Source organism: Eretmochelys imbricata, chromosome 2 (assembly GCF_965152235.1).
Source record: "Eretmochelys imbricata isolate rEreImb1 chromosome 2, rEreImb1.hap1, whole genome shotgun sequence".
In the NCBI taxonomy this organism is placed as follows: Eukaryota; Metazoa; Chordata; order Testudines; family Cheloniidae; genus Eretmochelys; species Eretmochelys imbricata.
Window position 1 is genome coordinate 189809062 of NC_135573.1, and position 26115 is coordinate 189835176.

Consider the following 26115-nt stretch of genomic DNA (forward strand, 5'->3'; position numbering starts at 1 on the left):
CTTTATTATAATAAAGTAACTCTAGCCTCAATCCCAAATTGTACCCAGTTCCATGAGGCTTATTTGGGGACCGGAAACTGTCTGTAGCGCTTCAATCCCAGGGCTGAATGGAGCCAGCAGTCTCAGGGCTGTTCAGAACTCTGACTGCTGGCCCTGGTCCTTAACGAAACATCTGCACTGCAGCTGGGAACGAGCTTCCCAGCCCAGGTGGATAGACGCATGCTAGTGGAGCTTGAGTTACTGTGCTAAAAACAGCAATGTGGACATTCCAGCTCAGGCTGGAGCTCAGGCTTTGAAGTCTAGAGAGTTGGGCAGGCCTGAGAACCTGAGCTTCTGCCTGAGACAGAGTGCCCAAAGTGTTATTTTTAGCTCACTAGTTTCAGCCCCATTAGTGCAAGTCTGTCTACCCACCCTGAGAGACTCGCTCCCAGCTGCAATGTAGACAAACTCTGAGGGACCACCCAGCAGCGGACTTTTAACAAAGTTCTCTTTTTTTAAAAAAAGAGAACTTTAAGTATAAACTTGTTACAGTAGAAAACTTTAAAACTTTGTTTACAATAAACCTCTTTAAAACAAAGTATTTTCACCTCAGAAATACTGTTTAGCCTTAAAATGGTGAAGTTCTCTAAAGCAGACCATTGTTTCTTCATCCAAATGTCCCTCATTTTCTCTCTCTTTCCTGAACTATGTGGTACATAAGCCATAAGGGCCTGCTGAGCCTCTGCACAAGGCTAAATTTCACCAAAGAACACAGAAGCTGACAGAAGAGGAGCCAGCATCCATGAGGAGATGTTAAGCCTGCTCACTCAGCAGTTTCAAAAGGGATCCCAACCAGCATGGTAGTCATTTACACATGATTCTGCCACACTGAAGTCAATGGGATTTCTACCACTGATTTCAAAAGGAGCAGAACAGTGTACTCAGTAATCAGGCCTCATATCATCATCATCATGTTCCTATTATGCCTCTGGCGTTTAGGGCAGTGACAAAGCTCCTCCACTCATGTATGTTTCTGGCAAGTCTTTCAATGGTTCCCCGGCTGTGCCCCAGGTTTTTCAGGTCGGCTTCCACAGCTTTTCGCCATGTTGTTTTTGAGTGGCCTCATTTTCACTTGCCTTCAGGTGTCCATCTTATTGCTACTCTGGTGATGGACCAGACTATGGCGCATTCTGCGGACATATGTAGTTCCTTTCCGTATAATCAATGACATCAAAAGCTTCTATTTCAACTTTACATGCAGTGTTGATCACAGTGAGCTCAGTACTGAAGTCAAAACAGGAGTATGTCAGGGGTGTGTCATGTCTGCAATCCTCTTCAACATTGCCATTGACTGGGTAATGCGGCGTACAACAGAAGACATGCCAAGAGGCATTAAATGGACAATCTTCTCATCCCCCGAAGACCTGGACTTCGCAGATGATCTCGCTCTCCTATCACATACCCAACATCATATACAAGGAAAAAACAACTCAACTCAACGCCTCATATATTTAATGATTATTCTGGCTCTATTCTCACACGGAGTAAAAAGGATCAAAATTGGATCTATGTATGTTCCTCAATTCTTGTTTAAAATAAAGATATATTCAGTGAGTTTGGCCAGCCAGCCTATGGAACCAGCAGGTCAATTGTGGCTGTAGACTGGAATTGCCTTTGGCTAGAATAATATTTCATCTTACAAGCTCTTCCTTCTGATGCCCTAAATGGGCAGTGGTTTCAGAACCAGAAATAAGCTATCATAGGGAGTAAAACTAATTAATATGTAGCTGTCACTACCTTGAACAATTGGAATAAAATCGCCTCTCTGCTCTGGACCTAATTAGCTCTACCACCTGCAGACCTGAGATACAAAACTTTGTGGCTTTCATATTCCTGCTGAAGTGAGCCCATAATTACCACTCAAATTTGCCTGGTTATAGCTTTCATTAGGAACCTGAAAATCGCTGAAGTTTGCTGAATCCCTGATGAATCTTAGATGACTTTCAGGTCTGGAATCCCTTCCATAAGCAGGTCATAGTTTCACCTTCCTTCTTTCCAGTTCTCTTCTGGGGTAGTGGCTTAGTGGCTCTATCCCCCACTCCAATGTCTTCAACAAGCAACTGGTTGGCCCACTCCTCCTCCTAGATTCTCAGTGGTGGTCAGCAGGTATTCTCCTAAACCTTAGAATGGGTAGTAATCATTGTTCCCACCACCACATCCATCTGCTGCTGCCTTGGCAGGAGATGGTTGACTTCCACTTGGCTAACCCTTTACATACATCTAAGAAAGGCTAGACTGTACCTAAGTATTAGAGACTCCCTCATCTCACAGTGAGAAAGTGCCAGAGAATGGATTTGTAGGGAGCAGACGTACATGGCAGCTCCCTAAATGAATTGGGTTGAGGGAGCAGCCAGCTGGCTCTCAGATACCACCTTGATGAGCACTGTGTAGGTACTTAACAGCACACCTGAAAAGCTAGGAAATGGGCCCCCTAAAAACAGTGGAGAGAAGAGGAGTTAAAGGCCAGCTGGCCTCATCACCCAGAAGACAACTGAAGGTCTGGGTATGGAAGAAGGAGAGTACAATTTTTGGGACAGATTTGTGGAAAAGAGGCTCAGGGTGCGGTTTGTTTAAACACTTGACAAACCATGACAATGTTTGCTTTGCTTTTAAGGTTTCAGGTGAACCCAAGTGTATCTCAAGGGATGCAAACTAAACTTGTTGGTTAGGTTTTGCATAAGCTCTGGGGTCAAGTTAAAGATAGAGCTGCTGTGTTTCCTTTGCACTCTTTGGTGTGGGTGGCTTTTAACTTGACGCTATTCCACTACTCTTTTGGGTCTTGATTTCTTTGTAGACCTCTACATGGTCATTGCGAAGAAAAATTGGGAGCACACTGGGTTTGCCTGCTATACTTTACATGATTTCCCTGCTAAATTAGACTGTCTAATCCAGGAGTAAAAATATTGAACATACTTGAACAAAACAGTTGAAACAGAAACAGCGTATCCACATCTGATTAGCTAACGCATCCATTCAGAGTCAAATGACTTGTTCTTACACAAGGAGCCTTGCATTAGATTCATGTCGCACAATCCAAGTACAGTACCGCAGTCACAGCTGAAAACACTGCTATGCACCAATATTGACCACACCATAGTACATGAGATACCACAGCTCTCTGTTCTTCTGAGAAGATGGAGAAGAGCAGGCAGAGGCTGTGGTATCAGGTTCTGTGGTCTGGTAAGTTAGTTTTGGTAAGCGTGAAAGCACATTTTGCAAACTGATCTAAACCACAATCTTTGCTTATTCTTTCCCCATATGTACTAAAAAGTGTTTCCAACCTTCAAATAGGACATATAGAAAGATTATTGGGGCCAGAGTCAGTATTGCTTTAGGCAAAGGGACATAGGGTAGGCTTCAAGGTCCCAAGTGAATGCTCCCAATGCCCAGATGCAGAGCTGGTTCCACCAGTTCTGTGCTGCCTACACATACTGGGGCAGCCATTGCGTAGACTGGAAGTACAGCCTGTGCCTTTTGAATTCCGCTCCACTGAGAAGCCCATAGATGCCACCAGTGGTGGGTTAGCCACTGGGCCAGTAGGGCCTGTGCCCAGGGGCCCTGGAAAAAAAATCTGCTGCAAGTGGCAGAAGTCTTGAGCCCCGGCTGCCGGATGGGCGGGGATAGCCCCAGCACTCCGACCCCCTGACTCTGTCCCCATCAGAAGCCACAGGACGGGGAAGACCCAGTGCCCCCCAACCCCATCCCTGGCAGAAGCCATGGGGCGGGCAGGGCAGGAGAAGCCCCAGCACTCTGACCCTGGTCCCCTGCAGAAGCATGGAGGATGGCAGGGAAAGCCTCAGCACCTGGACCCCTGCTGTGGCCCTGGAATTGGAGCTCTTACCCCCGCTGCAGCCTCAAGGCCATGGCACAGGGACAGGGCTTCTCCAGTCTTGGGGCTGCAGTAGGGTGAGGGGAGGAAGGAGCAAATGGGTTGGGAGCCACAGGGGGTGGGGGCAGAATTTGGGGACCCTGGGTAGAACAGGGACATGCCCCAGGGATGGGGCAGAAAGGGGTGGGGCCACAGGACCCTGACACTCAGTGCACAGAATGGGCCTGTGTCATGACCAGGATGTGGGCAGTCTGACCATGTAGTGGTCAGTGGTCGCAGCAAGAGGCAGGCTAGGTCAGAGTTCAAGACAGGCTAGAGGGCAAACCGAGAGTCAGGTGTCAGGAGGCAGGCAGGGTGAGGTTACCATGAGATCAGTAGCAGGTATTGCAAGGGAAGCATGCAGTCTAATGCAAGGAGAACCCAGTTGAATGGACAACTTCCTGTTCCTGTGCTGAGTTCATATAGAAGCTGTGAACCAATCAGGACCCCCAGCATTCTGCCAATCAGATTCCAGGACTGGAGTCCTCTGTTGGTGTTCAGCTTCTATTCTGGCAACTGTTAGTAGGTCACTGGATGGCCGGTTGGAACTTACTAGCTCCTAAGAGCCCTGTGGACCAGGGTTCATCATCCCCCTCCCCAAGTGATGCCCTCAGGGTGATGTGGGACAAGGCTTCTCAGGGTGATTGCTATGGAATGCTTTAACAAGTGCGGGGGCATGTATATTTTCCACAGGTTCCCAGGTGTGCTCCTCAGGACCATACCCCTCCCAGTCAACAAGATTCCAGAGCCTGCCACGTTTATGTTTAGAGTCCAGGATTTCATGGAACACATATTCCTTGTGACCCTGGACTTGTAGGGGGAAAGGAGTCCAGGAGAGCTGGCTGTATTTCAAGGAATCCCTGTTGAGGTTACAGGGACAAACCATCCCAATGAGTCGAAAGAATAGTAAATATGGCAGGCGACCAGCTTGGCTTAACGGTGAAATCCTAGCGGATCTTAAACATAAAAAAGAAGCTTACAAGAAGTGGAAGGTTGGACATATGACCAGGGAAAAGTATAAAAATATTGCTCGGGCATGTAGGAATGAAATCAGGAGGGCCAAATCGCACCTGGAGCTGCAGCTAGCGAGAGATGTTAAGAGTAACAAGAAGGGTTTCTTCAGGTATGTTGGCAACAAGAAGAAAGCCAAGGAAAGTGTGGGCCCCTTACTGAATGAGGGAGGCAACCTAGTGACAGAGGATGTGGAAAAAGCTAATGTACTCAATGCTTTTTTTGCCTCTGTTTTCACTAACAAGGTCAGCTCCCAGACTGCTATGCTGGGCATCACAAAATGGGGAAGAGATGGCCAGCCCTCTGTGGAGATAGAGGTGGTTAGGGACTATTTAGAAAAGCTGGACGTGCACAAGTCCATGGGGCCGGACGAGTTGCATCCGAGAGTGCTGAAGGAATTGGTGGCTGTGATTGCAGAGCCATTGGCCATTATCTTTGAAAACTCGTGGCGAACCGGGGAAGTCCCGGATGACTGGAAAAAGGCTAATGTAGTGCCAATCTTTAAAAAAGGGAAGAAGGAGGATCCTGGGAACTACAGGCCAGTCAGCCTCACCTCAGTCCCTGGAAAAATCATGGAGCAGGTCCTCAAAGAATCAATCTTGAAGTACTTGCATGAGAGGAAAGTGATCAGGAACAGCCAGCATGGATTCACCAAGGGAAGGTCATGCCTGACTAATCTAATCGCCTTTTATCATGAGATTACTGGTTCTGTGGATGAAGGGAAAGCAGTGGATGTATTGTTTCTTGACTTTAGCAAAGCTTTTGACACGGTCTCCCACAGTATTCTTGTCAGCAAGTTAAGGAAGTATGGGCTGGATGAATGCACTATAGGGTGGGTAGAAAGCTGGCTAGATTGTCGGGCTCAACGGGTAGTGATCAATGGCTCCATGTCTAGTTGGCAGCCGGTGTCAAGTGGAGTGCCCCAGGGGTCTGTCCTGGGGCCGGTTTTGTTCAATATCTTCATAAATGATCTGGAGGATGGTGTGGATTGCACTCTCAGCAAATTTTCGGACGCTACTAAACTGGGAGGAGTGGTAGATACGCTGGAGGGGAGGGATAGGATACAGAAGGACCTAGACAAATTGGAGGATTGGGCCAAAAGAAATCTGATGAGGTTCAATAAGGATAAGTGCAGGGTCCTGCACTTAGGACGGAAGAATCCAATGCACCGCTACAGACTAGGGACCGAATGGCTAGGCAGCAGTTCTGCAGAAAAGGACCTAGGGGTGACAGTGGACGAGAAGCTGGATATGAGTCAGCAGTGTGCCCTTGTTGCCAAGAAGGCCAATGGCATTTTGGGATGTATAAGTAGGGGCATAGCGAGCAGATCGAGGGACGTGATCGTCCCCCTCTATTCGACAATGGTGAGGCCTCATCTGGAGTACTGTGTCCAGTTTTGGGCCCCACACTACAAGAAGGATGTGGATAAATTGGAGAGAGTCCAGCGAAGGGCAACAAAAATGATTAGGGGTCTAGAACACATGACTTATGAGGAGAGGCTGAGGGAGCTGGGATTGTTTAGCCTGCAGAAGAGAAGAATGAGGGGGGATTTGATAGCTGCTTTCAACTACCTGAAAGGGGGTTCCAAAGAGGATGGCTCTAGACTGTTCTCAATGGTAGCAGATGACAGAACGAGGAGTAATGGCCTCAAGTTGCAGTGGGGGAGGTTTAGATTGGATATTAGGAAAAACTTTTTCACTAAGAGGGTGGTGAAACACTGGAATGCGTTGCCTAGGGAGGTGGTGGAATCTCCTTCCTTGGAAGTTTTTAAGGTCAGGCTTGACAAAGCCCTGGCTGGGATGATTTAACTGGGAATTGGTCCTGCTTCGAGCAGGGGGTTGGACTAGATGACCTTCAGGGGTCCCTTCCAACCCTGATATTCTACGATTCTATGATTGTACCAGTGGCAGAGGTAGCTAGGTCCTGTGAGGAGAAGGGATTTCTGTGTAGGTTTCAAAAGTGATACATGAAACACCAGGTGACCCTTCAGAGAGTGGGAGAATTGTAGTTCAGACATAACTGGATTAACCTTCTGCAGAGTTTTAAAAGGACCAAGAAATCAAAACTATCTTGTGAGCAGGTCTGCCTGTGTGGAGATGCTCTGTGGAGAGCCATACCTTTTGTCCCACTGAGTAGGTGGGGACTTGCTGTCCATGCTGGTCCACATACCATTTATAGTCTGCTTTTGCTATTTCTAAGTGATCCTTCACTTCTTTCTGGGCCTGATGAAACTGCTGTATTAGGTCTGAGGCAGCCGGGTCGAGAGAGGATGCGGGTAATTGTGGGTGGAATTGAGGGTGGTACCCACAGTTGGCAAAAAAGGGACTTTGACCCATAGATGCAAAGTCTATGTTGTTGTATGCAAACTCCTTGTAAAGGAGAAGTGAAGACCAATAATCCTGGTGATTACTGAGGGAACATTACAGATACTGCTTGATGATTTGGTTGTCCCTTTCCATTTGACTGTTGGACTGGGGATAGTAAGCAGAAGAAAGATGTGTGGACCCCCAGCAGGTGCAGAACCGGGCTGTGAACTAAGACCCCCGATCGGAAGTAATGTGCTCCAGAAGTCTGTAGAGGTGGACTACATGGCTAATCCATGCTGTCTCTTCAGCAGAGAGGAGGCCTGTGCAAGGGATGAGGTGGGTGTCATGCTGTCTGGAAAAAGAACAAAGGAGTACTTGTGGCACCTTAGAGACTAACAAATTTCTTTGAGCATAAGCTTTTGTGGGCTAAAGCCCACTTCATCAGATGCATGCAGTGGAAAATACAGTAGGAAAAAAAAAATATATATATATATATATATATATATATTTACACACACACACACACACACACACACACACACAGAGAACATGAAAAAATGGGGGTTGCCATACCATCTCTAAAGAGACTAATCGATTAAGGTGGGCTATTATCAGCAGGAGAAAAAAAACTTTTGTAGTGATAAGCAGGATGGCCCATTTCAAACAGTTGACAAGAAGGTGTGAGTAACAGTAGGAGGAAACTCCTAGATCACTGTAACAGTCTTACCATGGAGTCACAGACAATCCTCTGGGGCTCTCCAGTCTATTTTGCCACCCATGCAAGCTGGACTTAGTGATAAGTGGTCACTTACACACAAAAAAATCACAAAATATTCTGGTTGCTCCCAGTCCCAAGATCAATTTGTACCTTAGATCTCACACCAAAGACAACCTCTGTAGCCAATCCTGTAAGAGACTAACTAAGAGTTTATTAACTAGAAGAAAGAAGTGAGAGGTATTTACAGGTTAGAGCAAGTGACATATACACAAATGAATTTCAGTCTGATTCAAAAGGTGACAGAGATGTAGTAATCTGTCAGCATTGAATGTCTTTTTAGGGCTTAACCCAGACAGATCCTAGGGGTTGCTGCTTTTTGTTTCTTAGCTCCAGCCTTTGTAAGAGTCCAGACAGCAGAGAGATGACAAATCTTCATTGTTAGCTATTTTTATTTCCCTCTTCCAGCATTAAAACCAATGCCATGAGGCCTTCTGCACATACTTCTCTCCATAGGTGGATGGGGCAATTGTCCTATGATGACCCATTTAATTTTAATAGTCCTCCTGAATGGGCAGGGAGAGCCACTTTTCCCATCTGTGATCACAAGTTCAGAGCAGGGATTTTTACAATTATAAAACAAACTTATATTTTACCTCGTAGGGTGGAAAACAGATATTACAAGTAAGATTAATGCATGCAGCAACTTACAAGTATTTTAGAATATAAACTAGTGGTTCTCAACCTATTTACCATTGTGGGCCTCAGGGGAAGCATCCAATACTAGCTGTATGGCCCTGAGGATGTCACATGGGCCACAGCTGTGTGCTGATTGGGCCACAGGTTGAGAACCACTGGAACACTAAACACATCCTTACACATCTAGCAACTATCTTCAACAATATTAACATATAGGTGAACTGAACTGGTTTCCAGCTATGAGTTTGTCATTGCTGAGCTCATGCCTACAGACTTGGCAAGGTCTGGCATCTGGTTTACCAGCATCACAGTAGGCCATTTTGGAAAAGTGGACCACCACCAATCAAAACTGTTATAAATTTTTTGGACTCTGGTAATTCTACAATGAGGTCTACAGCAATGGCTGCCCAAGGGCCATAGGGCTTGTGGCATGGGGTTTTGGTGTGGCACAAACATCACAGGAGGCAATAAATGACTGTATTGTTGGGTGCATCCGGGGCCACTAAAAGGAGCAGCATATTAGTTACTAGGTCTTGAAGAGCCCCAAGTGTTCTGCTAGGGGAAAATCATGGCATAGTTATAGGACTGCAACTCTTGTGAGTCCTGTGGGAACATAGATGCATTCCCTTACATACATGATCCCTTCCCAGGAGTCATGCAGTTGCGTGTTGATAACACTTGTTCATCAGGCAGATTTCCTGAAGCAGAGGCAATGGGTATTAAACTTAGTATATCTTGGTGACGAGCTGCACTGAGAAAGTTACGGGATTTGAGAATGGGAGTTGGGTCCTGGCAGGTTAGTACCATAGGACAGGGCATCTACCTTGCCATTTTGGGATTCAGGGCCGTATGTGATAAGGAAATCCAATTGTGTAGGTCCCACCAAAGCTGCTGTTGGATTAAGTCCTTTGCTTTATGTAGATATTCCAGATTTTTATGGTCAGTGAATACCTGGACCAGGTGACTAGCTCCTTCCAGGCAGTGACATCATTCTGCAAAGGCGGTTTTTATTGCCAGGAGTTCCTTGTCAAGTATTTCGCAATTTAACTCTGTGGGGGTGAACTTCCTTGAGTAATGAGTGTTAGCCCAGGCGATTGCTTGGGACCAAGTCGCTGGGAGAGGACAGCCCCGATCATTGCACTGGAAAATCAGCTTCTACAGTAAAGGCTTGTGTGACATTGGAGTGAGCCAATATTATGCTGTAGTAAAGGCGAGGTTTAGCTGTTTGCCTGCATGCTGGGCCTTGAGAGACCAATGGTATTGGGCATTTTTCTGGAGGAGAGCTGTGTGGGGTTCGATCTGTTTTGAAAAAAATCAGGATAAACGATTGTTGAATCCCAGGAAGCGTTGCAGGTCACATACCATATAGGGAATCAGCCAGTCCTGGACGGCTTGGACCTTGCATGGGTCCATCTGGATCCCTTCTGGAGAGAAGATGAAGGCCCAGAACTCCATGGAGGCCTGATCGAAGGCACATTTCTCGAGCTTGACATAAAGGTCACGATGCTATAGGCATTCTAGCTGTGCCCAAGGCAAGGAGGGCCGGTAGGATGGGAATTTGCTGGGGTGTGCCAGGTATGTGCAATTGGATTGGCAGCTGCAACTGGGGAGCCCTTTGGCAGGGCTCTGGGCACATTCCAGTCAAGACCAAAGTACGGGGGAGGCTCTTACAACAGTGTTACTTGCTCCTGCAATAGCTCGTTCTCCAAGGTCAGATGAACGACATGGGCCTACAGGGCTTGGTTGTCTGCCTGAAGCTGAGCAGTCCACTCGAATATGTCTGGTGCTCCCCAGGCAAGGAAGTTAATACTGGAGGAACTGCACAGAACTCACCCTGTTAACTCTCTCGAGTCTTTGCTCGTGTCATCTGCAGTATTTTTCACATCTTGATATCAGCAGTTGTTCTATTGTTTACAGCAAAAGGTATTCTAAGCTGAAACTCAACATACACAGTACATTTTAATGTCTTTCACAACCATATGATTTCACAGGATAGTGTGTATATCCTGTCTTTCACACTGATAACATACAGTATCCTGTAAAGAACCATCCATTTCTTCATCCTCAGGCGAGTGAAAGATCAACAGTTTCTCAGTGAAGAAGAGATGGAGATACTGACAACAACACAGAACTACAGTCATGATCATGCAACACCATGTACTAATGATGTCAAACAATTTGCATCCCTGTTTCTGCCACCTATTTACTCCTTGGTGCTGATATTTGGCCTGGTGGGCAATGTTCTGGTTGTGCTGATCCTGATAAAACACAAGAGGCTGAGAAGCATGACTGACATCTATCTGCTGAATCTGGCAAATTCCAATTTACTCTTTATTCTTTCCCTACCATTTTGGGCTTACTATGCAGCACATGAGTGGGATCTTGGAAATTCTTTCAGGGGTCCATTATGCTGGTGTTAGGTGAGAAAAGCTAAATAGGAGGCAGTTATGCCAACTGAACCAAAGTCAGGCTAAGAGAGGCTGCTGGGAAAGTCTCTGAAAGTAGAATGAAGGAATATATCTTTAAGTTACACAGAGTGAGAAAAAAGGGGAGGCCTGCATTCCTGCATTTTTGTACCAGATGTACTGGGATCAATCCTTGAGATACAGAGGCACTGTTTTCCACTCCCTGCTCTTGTGTTATGTCTGTTTTAACTCCTCATCTCCTGGTTGACACCCATACCGATAAGAAAATTAGTGAAGCACTACAATTTGCTAAAAGTTATCTACAATAAGGCGGGTAGATGTGCATGCATATAGAGAAAGAGGATTTTAACTAACATAGGGGAGGGGTGGGCTGCTTTATGAATAAATCTGTGCCGCGACGGGACTGTCTATAAAAACCTATGAGTTTTACTTAGAGGCTGCTGGTTCTCTCTGGAGACGGCCTGCTCTCTATTGTTGTGTGCACTCTTCAATAAAGAGCTTTGAGTTCGGACCTTGCTGGTGTTGCCTGTCTCTCTCCAGTAAGACAACGAACCGTGCCCGTCTGGGGTTCGAGTGCTCGACACTGGTTTCTGCAGTGGAAACTTTTCCATAATACTTTTGACAATAGACAGATATCTGGCAATTGTCCATGCAACATTTACTATAAAAGCTAGGACAGTTACCTATGGCATCCTCATGTAACCCTTCTGCCCGTCAGAGTTGGCAGCAACAAGGGCCGGGTTCAATATCTAGGGGATCCATTCCAATAACACAATGCAAACCGGCTCGAGCCCCCACCCAGTGACCTGGGACAAATATATACCACCCCCGCTGGGCGCCTCCAAGAGGCAATACTTCCCCTCTCGCAAGCACATAGTCTGAGTGTAGCAAAAGCCTTTTAATAACAGAGAGAAACAATGTGGCATTATGTTGGGGAAACACCACCAACAGGATTCATAACACAACCCATGAGCAAAAAAAAAACCCACCCCAGGCAAATTGGGGCATGCCCTTTTCCCTTTGGTTCTTGAGTCCAGCAACCCCAAATCACCCAAAGTCCCAAAAGTCCAATGCCCCAAAAGTCTCTGTCCCTGGTCAGGGCAGCCCCAGAGTTCGAAAGTTTATCTGCGGAGCTTTACCTCCCAACCTGGGTGGAAATGGGACGGGGGTAAGAGGCACCTTACATGATCTGAAGCTGACCGCCCCATAGCTCCTTAGCGGCGCTCCGCTCCGCCAGCCGCCCCACAAACTCCTTCGCTCCGCTGCACTCCGCTCCGCCAGCCGCCCCACGAACTCCTTCGCTCCGCTGCGCTCCGCTCCGCCAGCCTCCCCACGAACTCCTTCGCTCAGCTGCGCTCCGCTCCGCCAGCTGCCCCACGAACTCCTTCGCTCAGCTCCACAACCCACAAGCAGCTCCTGCCATCCACACACTGCTCCGCGTCGAACTGCTTCACCAGCCATCCCGCAAACTGCTCCACAATATATCTTCAGGCTCCCCCACTACTTAACACAACACTCAGTGATTTCAGCTCTTAGGTGAATTCAGCTTGTAGTAGGGGAGCCCCAGTGCTGGTGCACTGTCAGCCCAAAGTGAGCTCAGCAGCCTATAACTAGACTTCTAATGAAATCAAAATTAGCTCTGATATTCCACAGTGGAGAGAGGAGGAAGTGCAATTAGCATGTAAGGCCCTCACCAAGGGGCCCATGCCACCAAGTATTAATACTTGTCCCCAGCCTCTCTCTATTCACACAGTTTTGGAACCCATGACCCTTGCCTAGCGAGTGCTACTTAGTTGATGGTGAATCCCTCCATCATAACAAAAGGCCACGTACAGTTCCAAGCACAGTTCCCATAATCAGGGTATTAACAATTTATTCTTCCTGCCCCAATAACAGAGACACTGGGGATCCCACAGCAGCCAAAGTGACCATTTGAGCAGCTATGGTCTCATTCTAGGCGTGGTGGGTGTGCCTATGCAAATGACATCGGCCCCTGAAGTTCTTTTCCACAACTTGCCACACCTCACCACCAGATGTCAGGGTGGAGCTCATCCTGACACTGCTTACACTCACAAGTGTTGTCATTTGGGGTGTTGCAATATTAGCCTTTCTTCCAGGTTTAATATTTCACACTGTTCAACAGGAAAGTGTTTATTGGACCTACAGCTCTCATAATCCATCAGGCCATGAAACAAAATGGAGGCAATTCCTGATCTTAAAGATGAACCTCCTGGGACTTGTCATTCCACTGGTCATTATGATCATCTGCTATGCACAGATTATAAAGACATTACTGAGATGTAGTAAGGAGAAAAATATAGGGCAATCAGGCTGATTTTTATCATAATGAGGTGTTATAGTGAAATGTCTATTTCAGTTAAACTGAGTTCTCCATTTCCATTTTTATTGTGCTGTGAATTTTTCTGCTATGGTTATTCTGCTTCTTTATCTTTACCTGTTCCTAAAAGGTGTTTATAAAATCATTGTTTGAAAATCTACATATATTGCATATTTCTTATTGTCTTTGAGGAAAGGGGGCTTCAGCTCTGATCTCTGGGAAAGGGCAGGGATTGCTTCTTACACGGACACAAAGGGAATGCACAAAGCCACAAAGGGAGTGGAGAGGAAGTGGAGTCATGGACCAGAACCCTTCCCCCACACCAGCCCACAGAGAAATGAAACCTGCTGGGCTATGCTAAAAGATGTTGCAGCTGGTGCAGACCCTGTGCACCAAGAAGCTTGAGGAGGGATTTGGCACTTTGACCTTTGAAAACACTTTTTTTTCATATTTTCAGGAGCAAATATCAGTTTTGGTGGTTTTAAAAAAATCAAGGCGGGTGCAAGTGAGTGAGGAAATATTGTCTAGCACTGGGGAACAGGCTGGATTCTCCCACAACCCAACTTTGACCACTGTACGATCTCTTGGTGCTGCTTAGGAGGTATAAAGTGACTTTAGCCAACCAGAGAATCTGGCCCTTAAAGTTTTATATCTAGAAAGTACTAAGCATTTACAATTTAACATGGAGACGTGTCTGTTGTCCTACATCCCTCTCCATGCTCCACTCCTTGCCCCCACCATTGCCCTGCCTGCCCTCGATGCCTCCTTAGGCCTTGTCTGCAGGACACAATTTTGTCAGCAAAAGGCAGCTTTTGCCGACAAAACAGTGGAGGTGTACACACTACAAAGCTATTTTTGGCCGCTTTGCCGACAAAATAAAACCACCTTGACGAAAGGCAAAGAGCTTTTTGCAGCAAAGTTAAAGTGACAAAGCGCCAGTGTAGATGCTGCCGTTCATTATGTCGACATAACTGGCCTCCCCCAGTATCCCACAATGCCTGCTGTGTCCGCTCTGCTCACTGTTTTGAACTCGACTGCCCTGCACCTGGCTGCAGACATACGCCCCTCCCCTTTCAAAGCTCCAGGAAGTTCTGACAGCTGAACCTGCTCCTCAGCTTGAGCAGCAAAGAGCAAATCATTAGGGTGCAATCCTTCTCTTCTCCCCTGCACTGGGAACACAGCCGCAGGCAGACTGCTGCTGCGAGGACCTGGGGGGCTGCCGTGCTGCTTTTGCTTTGACATTCCTCAGCACAGCACGGAGAGCTCACAGAGCTGTTGAGGATGCCGCTCCCAACAGCTGCGGCTAAACCCTGAGATAACTGCTGGCAACTGCAGCTACTTACTTCTTCCCCTCCCTGTTCTCACTCCACAAGCAGCTCCATGTTGGCTGGGCAAGAGAAGGGAGGACTGACAGGAGAACTGCGCTCAGTCTCTACTGTCCTCCAGGATGCAGGAGAGAGAAACTGTGGTTGGAAATGGAACAAGCACACAGGAAATCTAACAGAAAATCCATGTGGCAATTTGCATTTTTTTGTTTTCAAGATAGCCAAAAAGACAGATAAGAGTTTCAGGCCCCACCCAGACCCTACAGTTTCTAGTGCACAGCCCTCCTCACTAGGCCCCTTCCTGGATTCCTGTCATTTGACATTCGCGGTCTCAGATGATAAACTGCATTAGTGATAACTAGAGAGATCTATCCTGACGGATCAATGATCATATTGATAGATCTATAGAACTATGATCTACACTGATAGGTCTCTGATCACATACTGTATCATACATATCACAAACTGGTGTGGTTACTGGGAAAAACACAGGTCTGTATGTTTATTTCACTGTGATCTCGGATTACAAAGCTTAATCATTAAAACAACAAAAACAACAGTTTTGGAAGGGATATAAACTCTTAGCTGCAGGACATAAGCCATGCTGTAATTATTGGGGTTTAGGAAGAAATTTTACCCATGGACAGGCTTCTCCTCAATTGCCCACTACAAGGCTTTCTTGCAGCTTCCTCTGAAGCAGTCGGTGCTGGCCACTACTGGAGACAGGATACTTGACTAGACAGACCATGGGTCTGATCCAGGCTGGCAATTCCTATGTTTCTAGAAAGAGACAAGCCCCTTTTCTTTCATCTTTCCTACTTTTTTCATCTTGATAAACAAAGTCCTTCCCTTTCTCAGGAAAAGCTCATTGACACCTGTGAGATTTGGAATTGCCTGTGATTGTTTGTGAAGGTGTTTTCTATATAGAATCATAGAAATGTAGAATTGGAAGGGACTTTGAGACGTCATCAAGTCAAGCCCCCTGCATTGAGGCAGGACCAAGTAAACCTAGACCATCCCTGACAAGTGTTTGTCTAACCTGGTCTGAAAAACCTCCAAGAAAAGGGATGCCAAAACCTCGCTTGGAAGCGTATTCCAGAACTTGACTACCCTTATAGTTAAAAGTTTTTCCTAATATCTAAAGTAAATCTTCCTTGCTGCAGGTTAAGCCCATTGCTTCTTGTCCCACCTTCAGTGGACATGGAGAACAATTGATCACCATCCTCTTTGTAAGAGCCCTTAACCTATTTGAAGACTGGCATGAGGGTTCCCCTCGGTCTTCTTTTCCCAAGGCCAAACATGTCCAGTCCTCTTAGTCTTTCTTCATCGGTCATATTTTCTAAACCCTTTTATCATTTGTGTTTCTCTTCTCTTGACTGTCTCCAATTTGTCCACATCTTTCTTGAAGGGAGGCACCAAACACTGGAGGCAGGCCCTAGTCGTATTTTTTCAATTTCACTCTGGGCTCGTCTACGCTTGAAATGCTAGAGCAGCACAACTGCAGTGCTGAAGCTGTGCCACTGTAGCTTCAGCATAGACACTACTTACGCTGAGGGGAAGCATTCGCCCATCAGTGTAGTAATCCGTCTCCCCAAGAGGCGGTAGCTAGGTCAACAGAAGAATTGTGCCGTTGATCTAGCACGGTCTACACGGGAACTTAGGTCGGCTTAACCACGCCGCACAGCAGTGTGGGCTTTTCACACCCTGAGCCAGCCTAATTTCCTATTGTAGACAAGCTGTCATCACAAAATATTTCAACTTATTTTTGAATATGCTACAAAACTGTTTAGTGCAATCAAAAATAGTTGACACGATTTTGTGTACCTAAGCCTGATCCAACTCCCAGTAAAGCTAATGGGAATACCCCAATGGAAGTTGGAACTAGGCCCTGATCCTGCAAACAGAGGTTCTAGCTCAGACTGTTCCCATGTGGAGTGAAGTCAGTAGGACTCCATACAGAGTCTGCACTAGTGAATCTATAGGACTGAGGACCTAAGCCCTCAGTTCTGCATTTAACATGCACTCTGAAAATTCAGCACTCTAACATTTCCATTAAGTTCTAAGTGAAACTGTTGCTAAAAGTCCATTTTTAGAAAAAGAAGAACTGCTCCTTTACTTCTTGTAATAATTCTTGCAAAACTTCTGAGAAGCAGCAGTTTCTGAGCTTCTGAAGATGTAGACAGGACTAATCACGCTATGGTTCACAAGAACGAAGACAGTTATCATCCATAAGAAGCTTGGTAAATCAGTGAGTATCTCATCTTTCTTGTCTCTCTTTCATACTATATATATATATATAAAAATGTATTCAGTGGAAAGGTATACTAAATTATTAAGAATTAGCAATAATGATGGTGTAATTAAACATGGGACGCAGGCTTTCAGAACCAGTCAAGCAGGAAACCAGGAAGGAAACAAGACGGGGATTGAGCTAGTTGGGAATGCAGTGGTATGAGATGCTGCCCAAAGCCATAAGGACAAACAGGAGCAGTTTTGTTGAAAATGTCTGACAAACATTATATTAAAAACAATTCTGGATTTTAGTTCCAAAACTGCTTCAGGAAAAGATTAGTTTGTAAACAACTTCATATAAGAACACCGGCATGTTGAACATAGAATGCTTCATATCTAATCCTGGGGGTATCAGATTCATTGCGTGCCATGGGCTGAGCTCACAACATCTGTTATTGTTAATGCGGATTTATACGAGCGAGTCCGCATGCACTGGGTGGAGACTGTACTATTTAACATCTTATCTCCCTGCAAAAAGAGGCTCTCTTCTGTTTAGAAAGAATTAAAAGCTGTGGCAGGAGTGGTCCAGAAAAACTGCACTGGCTCTTGCAATATGAACACTTGGTAGAAGCCCTGCTTTCAAATAATGTGCAATTCCATCGTAATTGAGCAGTAGTACTTATATAGGATAGAACAGTGGTTCTCAACCTCTTCCATACTCAGGCCCCTTTCCCCGATTTAGCAATATGGGAAGGGCAGGGTGGTCATAAGCCTCTGACACTTGGCAGTGACCCCGAGGTTGAGAATCTCTGGTATAGAGTATTACCCTGCATGTTTATATTTAACTCCACCCCTGCAAGGGTTGTGAATGCAGGAGCTGTTGAAGTCTGTGGTTTGTTTGAATTGATCTGACCTGATTTTCTTTGAAGCAGTCATATCGTAGAAAGTAGAATCTAGTTATTAAAGCCCAGGACACTTGAGCACCAAGGCCTACTATCACCTTTGTCACAGACTTGATTGTGATCTTGAGGAATTCACACTATCTTTTTGCCTCCATTTCTCTTACTCACTGTGCTATAGTGAAACAACCTTTGTACAGCACTTTCATAGCTTCCTATGGAATGTGCTATAGAAATGCTAAGTATTGTAACTAGGATTTTGCTAAATATATTGAGAACAAAGGACATTTTGACCCAAACTATGAATTTTTGAAAAGTCAGTTACAGACACAATCTCAGTTATATGTGGAATTAATATTTTGGGGTCTTGATATACTGATAGTTCCTCATTCTAAAAAAGGAACATAAACTATGATTAAAGGGAGAACATGATCTTTTTTATTTTAAATTGATTATATGTTGTCAAGGCTGATTCCCCACTCTGGCACCTTGAGTGCAGAAAGTGGGGGCCTGCAAGGATTCTAAAAATTAATAAAAAGAAAAGGAGTACTTGTGGCACCTTAGAGACTAACCAATTTATTTGAGCATGAGCTTTCGTGAGCTACAGCTCACTTCATCGGATGCATACCATGGAAACTGCAGCAGACATTATATACACACAGAGATCATGAAACAATACCTCCTCCCACCCCACTGCCCTGCTGGTAATAGCTTATCTAAAGTGATCATCAAGTTGGGCCATTTCCAGCACGAATCCAGGTTTTCTCACCCTCCACCCCCATACACACAAATCACTCTCCTGCTGGTAATAGCCCATCCAAAGTGACAACTCTCTTCACAATGTGCATGATAATCAAGGTGGGCCATTTCCTGCACAAATCCAGGTTCTCTCACCCCCTCACCCCCCTCCAAAAACCACACACAAAAACTCACTATCCTGCTGGTAATAGCTCATCCAAAGTGACCACTCTCCCTACAGTGTGCATGATAATCAAGGTGGGCCATTTCCTGCACAAATCCAGGCTCTCACACACCCCCCTTTTTTTTTTTTCCCCCGGGGACACACACACATACACAAACTCACTCTCCTGCTGGCAATAGCTCATCCAAACTGACCACTCTCCAAGTTTAAATCCAAGTTTAACCAGAACGTCTGGGGGGGGGGAGGTAGGAAAAAACAAGGGGAAATAGGCTACCTTGCATAATGACTTAGCCACTCCCAGTCTCTATTTAAGCCTAAATTAATAGTATCCAATTTGCAAATGAATTCCAATTCAGCAGTTTCTCTCTGGAGTCTGGATTTGAAGTTTTTTTGTTTTAAGATAGCGACCTTCATGTCTGTGATTGCGTGACCAGAGAGATTGAAGTGTTCTCCGACTGGTTTATAAATGTTATAATTCTTGACATCTGATTTGTGTCCATTTATTCTTTTACGTAGAGACTGTCCAGTTTGACCAATGTAAATGGCAGAGGGGCATTGCTGGCACATGATGGCATATATCACATTGGTGGATGTGCAGGTGAACGAGCCTCTGACAGTGTGGCTGATGTTATTAGGCCCTGTGATGGTGTCCCCTGAATAGATATGTGGGCACAGTTGGCAACGGGCTTTGTTGCAAGGATAAGTTCCTGGGTTAGTGGTTCTGTTGTGTGGTATGTGGTTGTTGGTGAGTATTTGCTTCAGGTTGTGGGGCTGTCTGTAGGCAAGGACTGGCCTGTCTCCCAAAATTTGTGAGAGTGTTGGGTCATCCTTTAGGATAGGTTGTAGATCCTTAATAATCCTATACCGGAAACCTACTGACCGCTATTCCTACCTACATGCCTCCAGCTTTCACCCTGACCACACCACACGATCCATCGTCTACAGCCAAGCTCTGTGATACAACCGCATTTGCTCCAACCCCTCAGACAGAGACAAACACCTACAAGATCTCTGTCAAGCTTTCTTACAACTACAGTACCCACCTGTGGAAGTGAAGAAACAGATTGATAAAGCCAGAAGAGTTCCCAGAAGTCACCTACTACAGGACAGGCCTAACAAAGAAAATAACAGAACGCCACTAGCCGTCACCTTCAGCCCCCAACTAAAACCCCTCCAATGCATTATTAAGGATCTACAACCTATCCTAAAGGATGACCCAACACTCTCACAAATTTTGGGAGACAGGCCAGTCCTTGCCTACAGACAGCCCCGCAACCTGAAGCAAATACTCACCAACAACCACATACCACACAACAGAACCACTAACCCAGGAACTTATCCTTGCAACAAAGCCCGTTGCCAATTGTGCCCACATATCTATTCAGGGAACACCATCACAGGGCCTAATAACATCAGCCACACTATCAGAGGCTCGTTCACCTGCACATCCACCAATGTGATATATGCCATCATGTGCCAGCAATGCCCCAGCAATGCCCCTCTGCCATGTACATTGGTCAAACTGGACAGTCTCTACGTAAAAGAATAAATGGACACAAATCAGATGTCAAGAATTATAACATTCATAAACCAGTCGGAGAACACTTCAATCTCTCTGGTCACGCAATCACAGACATGAAGGTCGCTATCTTAAAACAAAAAAACTTCAAATCCAGACTCCAGCGAGAAACTGCTGAATTGGAATTCATTTGCAAATTGGATACTATTAATTTAGGCTTAAATAGAGACTGGGAGTGGCTAAGTCATTATGCAAGGTAGCCTATTTCCCCTTGTTTTTTCCTACCTCCCCCCCTCCCCAGACGTTCTGGTTAAATTTGGATTTAAACTTGGAGAGTGGTCAGTTTGGATGAGCTATTGCCAGCAGGAGAGTGAGTTTGTGTATGTGTGTGTGTCCCCGGGGAAAAAAAAAGGGGGGGGTGAGAAAACCTGGATTTGTGCTGGAAATGGCCCACCTTGATTATCATGCACACTGTAGGGAGAGTGGTCACTTTGGATGAGCTATTACCAGCAGGATAGTAAGTTTGTGTGTGTGATTTTTGGAGGGGGGTGAGGGGGTGAGAGAACCTGGATTTATGCAGGAAATGGCCCACCTTGATTATCATGCACATTGTGAAGAGAGTTGTCACTTTGGATGGGCTATTACCAGCAGGAGAGTGAGTTGTGTGTGTGGGGGTGGAGGGTGAGAAAACCTGGATTCGTGCTGGAAATGGCCCAACTTGATGATCACTTTAGATAAGCTATTACCAGCAGGACAGTGGGGTGGGAGGAGGTATTGTTTCATGATCTCTGTGTGTATATAATGTCTGCTGCAGTTTCCATGGTATGCATCTGATGAAGTGAGCTGTAGCTCATGAAAGCTCATGCTCAAATAAATTGGTTAGTCTCTAAGGTGCCACAAGTACTCCTTTTCTTTTTGCGAATACAGACTAACACGGCTGTTACTCTGAAACCTAAAAATTAATACTGGCCACTCCAGGCTTGCATTAAACTCCCAAGGTTACAGCTTTTCTCTGACCTTGGATGGGTAGATGCTGATACCACCCAAGTGCAAAAACCCTCTTTTAGAGCCTAGGAAGGTACACTTGGGAATTCCTTTTTGTGGGGTACCCTCAAGCCTTTTCACCCCCCTCCAGGGAAGAGCTGAGAAAGAAAACAAAAGAAATCAGCTGTTGCCACCAACTAATTGAACAACATATGCACAAACCTCTTAGGACACAAAAATCCAATCCTGGTCTTAAAAAAGGTAAATTTTATTAAAAACAAAAAGAAAATACATTTGGAATTTGGGCTTTGTTAAATAAAAAAAACAATTACAAGGATTAAGCATCAAGGTAGCTCTCTTGAGGTCCAGCTTAAAGGTTACAAGCAAAACAAAAGCACCTGGGGTTAGCACAGAGGAATCCACAAGCCATAAAGAAATAAACCTAATCAGGAAATGTCTAGGAAGATGTGATCTACTTACATATCTGGGGTTTCAAATGAGTAGTTTCTAGGTAGGATCTGATGATTTTTCATACTTTTTTCAAAGCTTTTTACAGCATAGTTCCAGCCCAGTCTCTCCTCTCCTGGAGGACAACCACAGACTGACAAAAGGGGAGTCTTGTTTCATTTTTAAAAGTTCTAGCCTTCCTATTGGCTCTTTTGGCCAGGTGCCCACACACTTTCTTTTACCTATGCATGCAGTCAGACTTTTTAACCCTTTACAAGTAAAGCAAGTAGAGAACAGCTACCAAGAGGGATTTTATAACTAACTGGCTGGCTGGGTCCATAAAAGGGAGCTACTCCCCCACCTTCATTTATCACATGCCCCCCAAATCACAGACGGTGCTGCCAGCCTGGTTCAGGTCTGCTTCACACCAGCTGGGATTTCTTCCTGGAGGTTTAGGAAACAGAGTTAATAAGATACATGCACCTCTAATTTTACTACTAATTACATGAAGAACTAAACAGTATTTTTCACACCTCAAGGACTACAATGACTTAGAATACAGGGACATTTTTACCTCGCTGATTCTGGGAAACCTCCCCACTAGAGTGCATCAGCCACTTAGTTAGAGGCTCTAGAAATGAGTTGTATTTCAAAATCAAAGTTTTGAAGAGCTAAACTCCACCAAAGAAGTTTTTTGTTAGTCGCTTTGACTATGTGAAGCCACTTTAGTGCAGCCTGGTCAGTCTGCAGGTGGAAACGCCATCTCCAAATGTACAGGCGTAGCTTTTCCAGATCATACACAATGGCGTAACATTCTTTTTCTAAGACTGCCCAGTGGCTTTCCCTCTCAGAAAGTATTTTGCTGAGAAACATGACAGGATGGAATTGATCTGGTCTTTCCTGCATTAAAACAGCTCCTACACCATACTCAGATGCATCTGTGGTTACGACAAACAGTCGGTCTAAATCCAGGATTAAGCTGGTTAAAGGCTTTTTGACACTTTTCAGTCCACTGAACTGCATTTGGCTATTTTTTCCTGGTTAGGTCTGTCAGTGGCATGGCAATTTGGCTGTAGCGTGGGACAAATCGTCAGTAATACCTGGCCAAGCCAAAGAAGGATTGGACCTGCTTCTTTGACAATTTTGGATAGTGTTTACTTTAGCCTGTAGGGGGTTCATAGTTCCTTGACCCACCTGGTGTCCAAGGTACATTACCCTGTTTAGGCCTATTTGACATTTTTTGGTCTTAACGGTTAATCCTGCCTCCCTTATGTGCTGGAAGACAGCTTGAAGGTGTTCCAGGTGTTCTGCCCATGAATCTGAGAATATAGCCACGTTGTCAAGGTAGGAGACTGCAAATTCCCCAGATCCATCCAGAAGGTTATCTACCAGTCTCTGAAAGGTAGTGGGTGCACTTTGCAGTCCAAAAGGGAGCACATTAATTTCATACAGCCCTACATGGGTGATGAAGGCTGACCTTTCCTTGGCTGGGTCATCTAGCAGCACTTGCCAGTAGCCCAGTTCATCTCCACTTTAGACTTAACTAAGGGGAAGTCCCAGATTCTCCAATAGTTTATCTGTGCATGGCCTTGGATAGTTTTCTGGGTGAGTTACAACATTTAGCTCACAGTAGTCCATGCAAAAGCGGATTTCCCCATTGGGTTTGGGAACCAGAACCACTGGAAAGGCCCAGGCACTCTCAGAGGGGCAGATTACACCCATCTGTAACATGTCCTTGATCTCCCTTTCTATTGCGGTTTTGGTTTGAGGAGCCATCCAGTATGGCTGGGCTCTAATTGGGCAAGCATCAACTGTGTCAATGGAGTGGTACGCCCGTTCTGTCTGACCTGGGGTGGCTGAAAACATTGGTGCGAAGCTGGTGCACAGCTACTGGATTTGCTGTCGCTGCTTACGCCAAAGGGTTATGGAAAGGCTCACTTCTACGCCACCGTTGCTTTTTCCTTCATAGTAGACTCCATCAGGCCACTCAGCATCATCTCTTTCCTGGGCTGTAAATTGGAGACCCTTGATTTCTCAGGAATAAAAGGGCTTTAGAGAATTAACATGGTATACTTTAGGTTTTAGGGTAGGGTTTGGGAATGCTATGAGGTAATTAACAGCTCCCAGGTGCTCTCGGACCATAAATGGCCCCTCCCATGACACTTCCATCTTATGGGCCTGGAGCGCCTTCAGGACCATGACTTGGTCACCTACTTTGAAGGAATGCTCTCTAGCATGTTTATCATACCAGGCCTTTTGCTCTTGTTGAGTATCCTGTAGGTTCTCTCAAGCAAGGGCTAGAGCAGTGGTGGCCAACCTGTGGCTCCGGAGCCATATGCAGCTCTTCAGAAGTTAATGTGTGACTCCTTGTATAGGCAGCATCTCTGGGGCTGCAGCTATAGGTGCCAACTTTCCAAGGTGCTGGGAGGTACTCACTGCTCAGCCCTGGCTCTGCCACAGGCCCTGCCCCCAGTCCACCCCTTCCCGCCCCCTCCCCTGAGCCTGCCATGCCCTTGCTCTCCCCCCAAGCCTTCTGCATGCCACTAAACAGCTGATCTGGAGGTGCGGGGAAGGAGGGAGAGGTGCTGATCGGCGGGGCTGCTGGTATGCGGGAAGTGCTGGGAGCCGGGGAAGGGGGCGCTAATGGGGAGCGGCTGATATATTACTGTGGCTTTTTGGCAATGTACATTGGTAAATTCTGGCTCCTTCTCAGGCTCAGATTGGCCACCCTGGGCTAGAGATTCCTTGAGGGTGTTTTGCAGGTTGGTTACAAAATCCAAAATGTTAGTTCCTGGAGAAGATGTAATCCCATTGCTGATTTACCAACTGTAATGGCTGCTTAACTTGTGGCCATAAATGAGTTCAAAGGGTGAAAACCTCAAACTGGGATGTAGTACAGCCCTGTTGGCAAAGAACAACTGTTGCAACATTAGGTCCCAATCATTGGAGTACTCATTCACGAATTTACGTGTCATGGCCCCCAAAGTCCCATTAAACTTCTCCACTAGGCCATTCATTTGATGGTGGTAAGGGGTGGGAACCAAGTGGTTTACCCCATGAGCTTTCCAAAGACGTTTCATGGTCCCTGCCAAGAAGTTAGTTCCCGAATCCATAAGGATGTCAGAGGGCCAACCTACCTTGGCAACAATGTCTGCCAATGCCTGGCTCACACTTTTAGCCCTGTTGTTGCTTAGAGCTACTGCTCCCAGCCATCAGGTGGCAAAATCCATGAAGGTCAGTATGGACAGCTTTCCTCTGGGTGCCTTTTTAGGGAAAGGACCCAGAATATCCACAGCTACATGCTGAAATGGAACCTCAAAGATGGGGAGTGGCTGGAGAGCGGCCTTGACCTGGTCTTGGGGCTTTCCCATCCTTCTGGCATACCTCACAAGACCAGACATAGGTAAAAACGTCCAGTGATGAGCTGCCAAAATCTTAACAGGTTCCCTCCTCACCCCACGAGGGGGTCATTGCCCACCCCTGCCCCCCAGGACCCCTGCCCCATCAACCCCCCCTTCCCCGTCTCCTGACTGTCCCCAGAAACGGGCAGGAGGGTCTCGTGGGCCACCGTAGTGGGTGCCCACCCCATCCCTAAGAGCCGGAGTCAAAAATGAAGCCTAAAGTTTTCCTTTCCAGAGTCCAAACACAAGGCTTCCCCTTTCCAATGTATAAGCAGGTAAAACAACTAGAGGACCCACTTTAACAGGTGTTCTTTGATTTCAGCTATATTGGTCATGTGGCTGGTGATTTGGATGAGGTCTGGTAGGTGTGCCCTACAGAGCATGTTAGGTTAAGAAATAAGTAGAAATTAGGTTTTGTTTAAGTTAGGCTAAGAATAGAGGAGTATGGGAAATTGAATTTGTTAGCATAAGTTAAGGATAAGTTGGAGACAGTAAGGTGGGAAAATTGAAGTTAGTAAGGACATGACCCAGGGTTATGTTGTGGCAAGGTTGGGGCATAACTGGTTTTAGCAGAGCTTTTCATGAGTGTTTCTGAGAATTTTGAATGTGAATTAAAATGCTATTTGTACTGATAGCATGGGAAGGACATTGGTGCAGCTGTTAATTTAAACAATATGTACATAAAGAGCCAATAAAGAGGTGGTGGAAATATGAATATTGTAATGGATAGGTTTAATGTTAATTAGTATTTTAATAGGCTATAAAAGGAGTAACCTTTCTAAATTGAAGATAGCTCCAAGTAACACCAAAAGGGTATGTGATGCAGTGTCCACCCCAAACAGGGCTGCAAATGTTAAGATGGCTAAGTGGGCCAATTAACTGCCCATGCTGCACCTGGAGAAGGAGACAGGGAGCAGGGATTTAAGTAGAACAGGCTCAGCTGGGCAGGGACAGGTGGGGCCTATATTAGTCTGGAAGCTGGTA

General features: G+C 45.8%; 1 protein-coding gene and 1 long non-coding RNA gene across 2 annotated transcripts in view; one reads left to right on the forward strand and one right to left on the reverse strand.

Annotated features, from left to right (window-relative positions):
- LOC144261510 (uncharacterized) overlaps positions 1-26115 on the reverse strand; it is an 85943-nt gene that overhangs the window by 12888 nt on the left and 46940 nt on the right. The window lies entirely within an intron of this gene.
- LOC144261030 (C-C chemokine receptor type 5-like) lies at positions 9713-13542 on the forward strand. Its single transcript, XM_077810096.1, is given in 5 exon segments — positions 9713-9798; positions 10707-11053; positions 11639-11756; positions 13132-13379; positions 13382-13542. Coding segments are annotated over 5 exon segments (960 nt in total).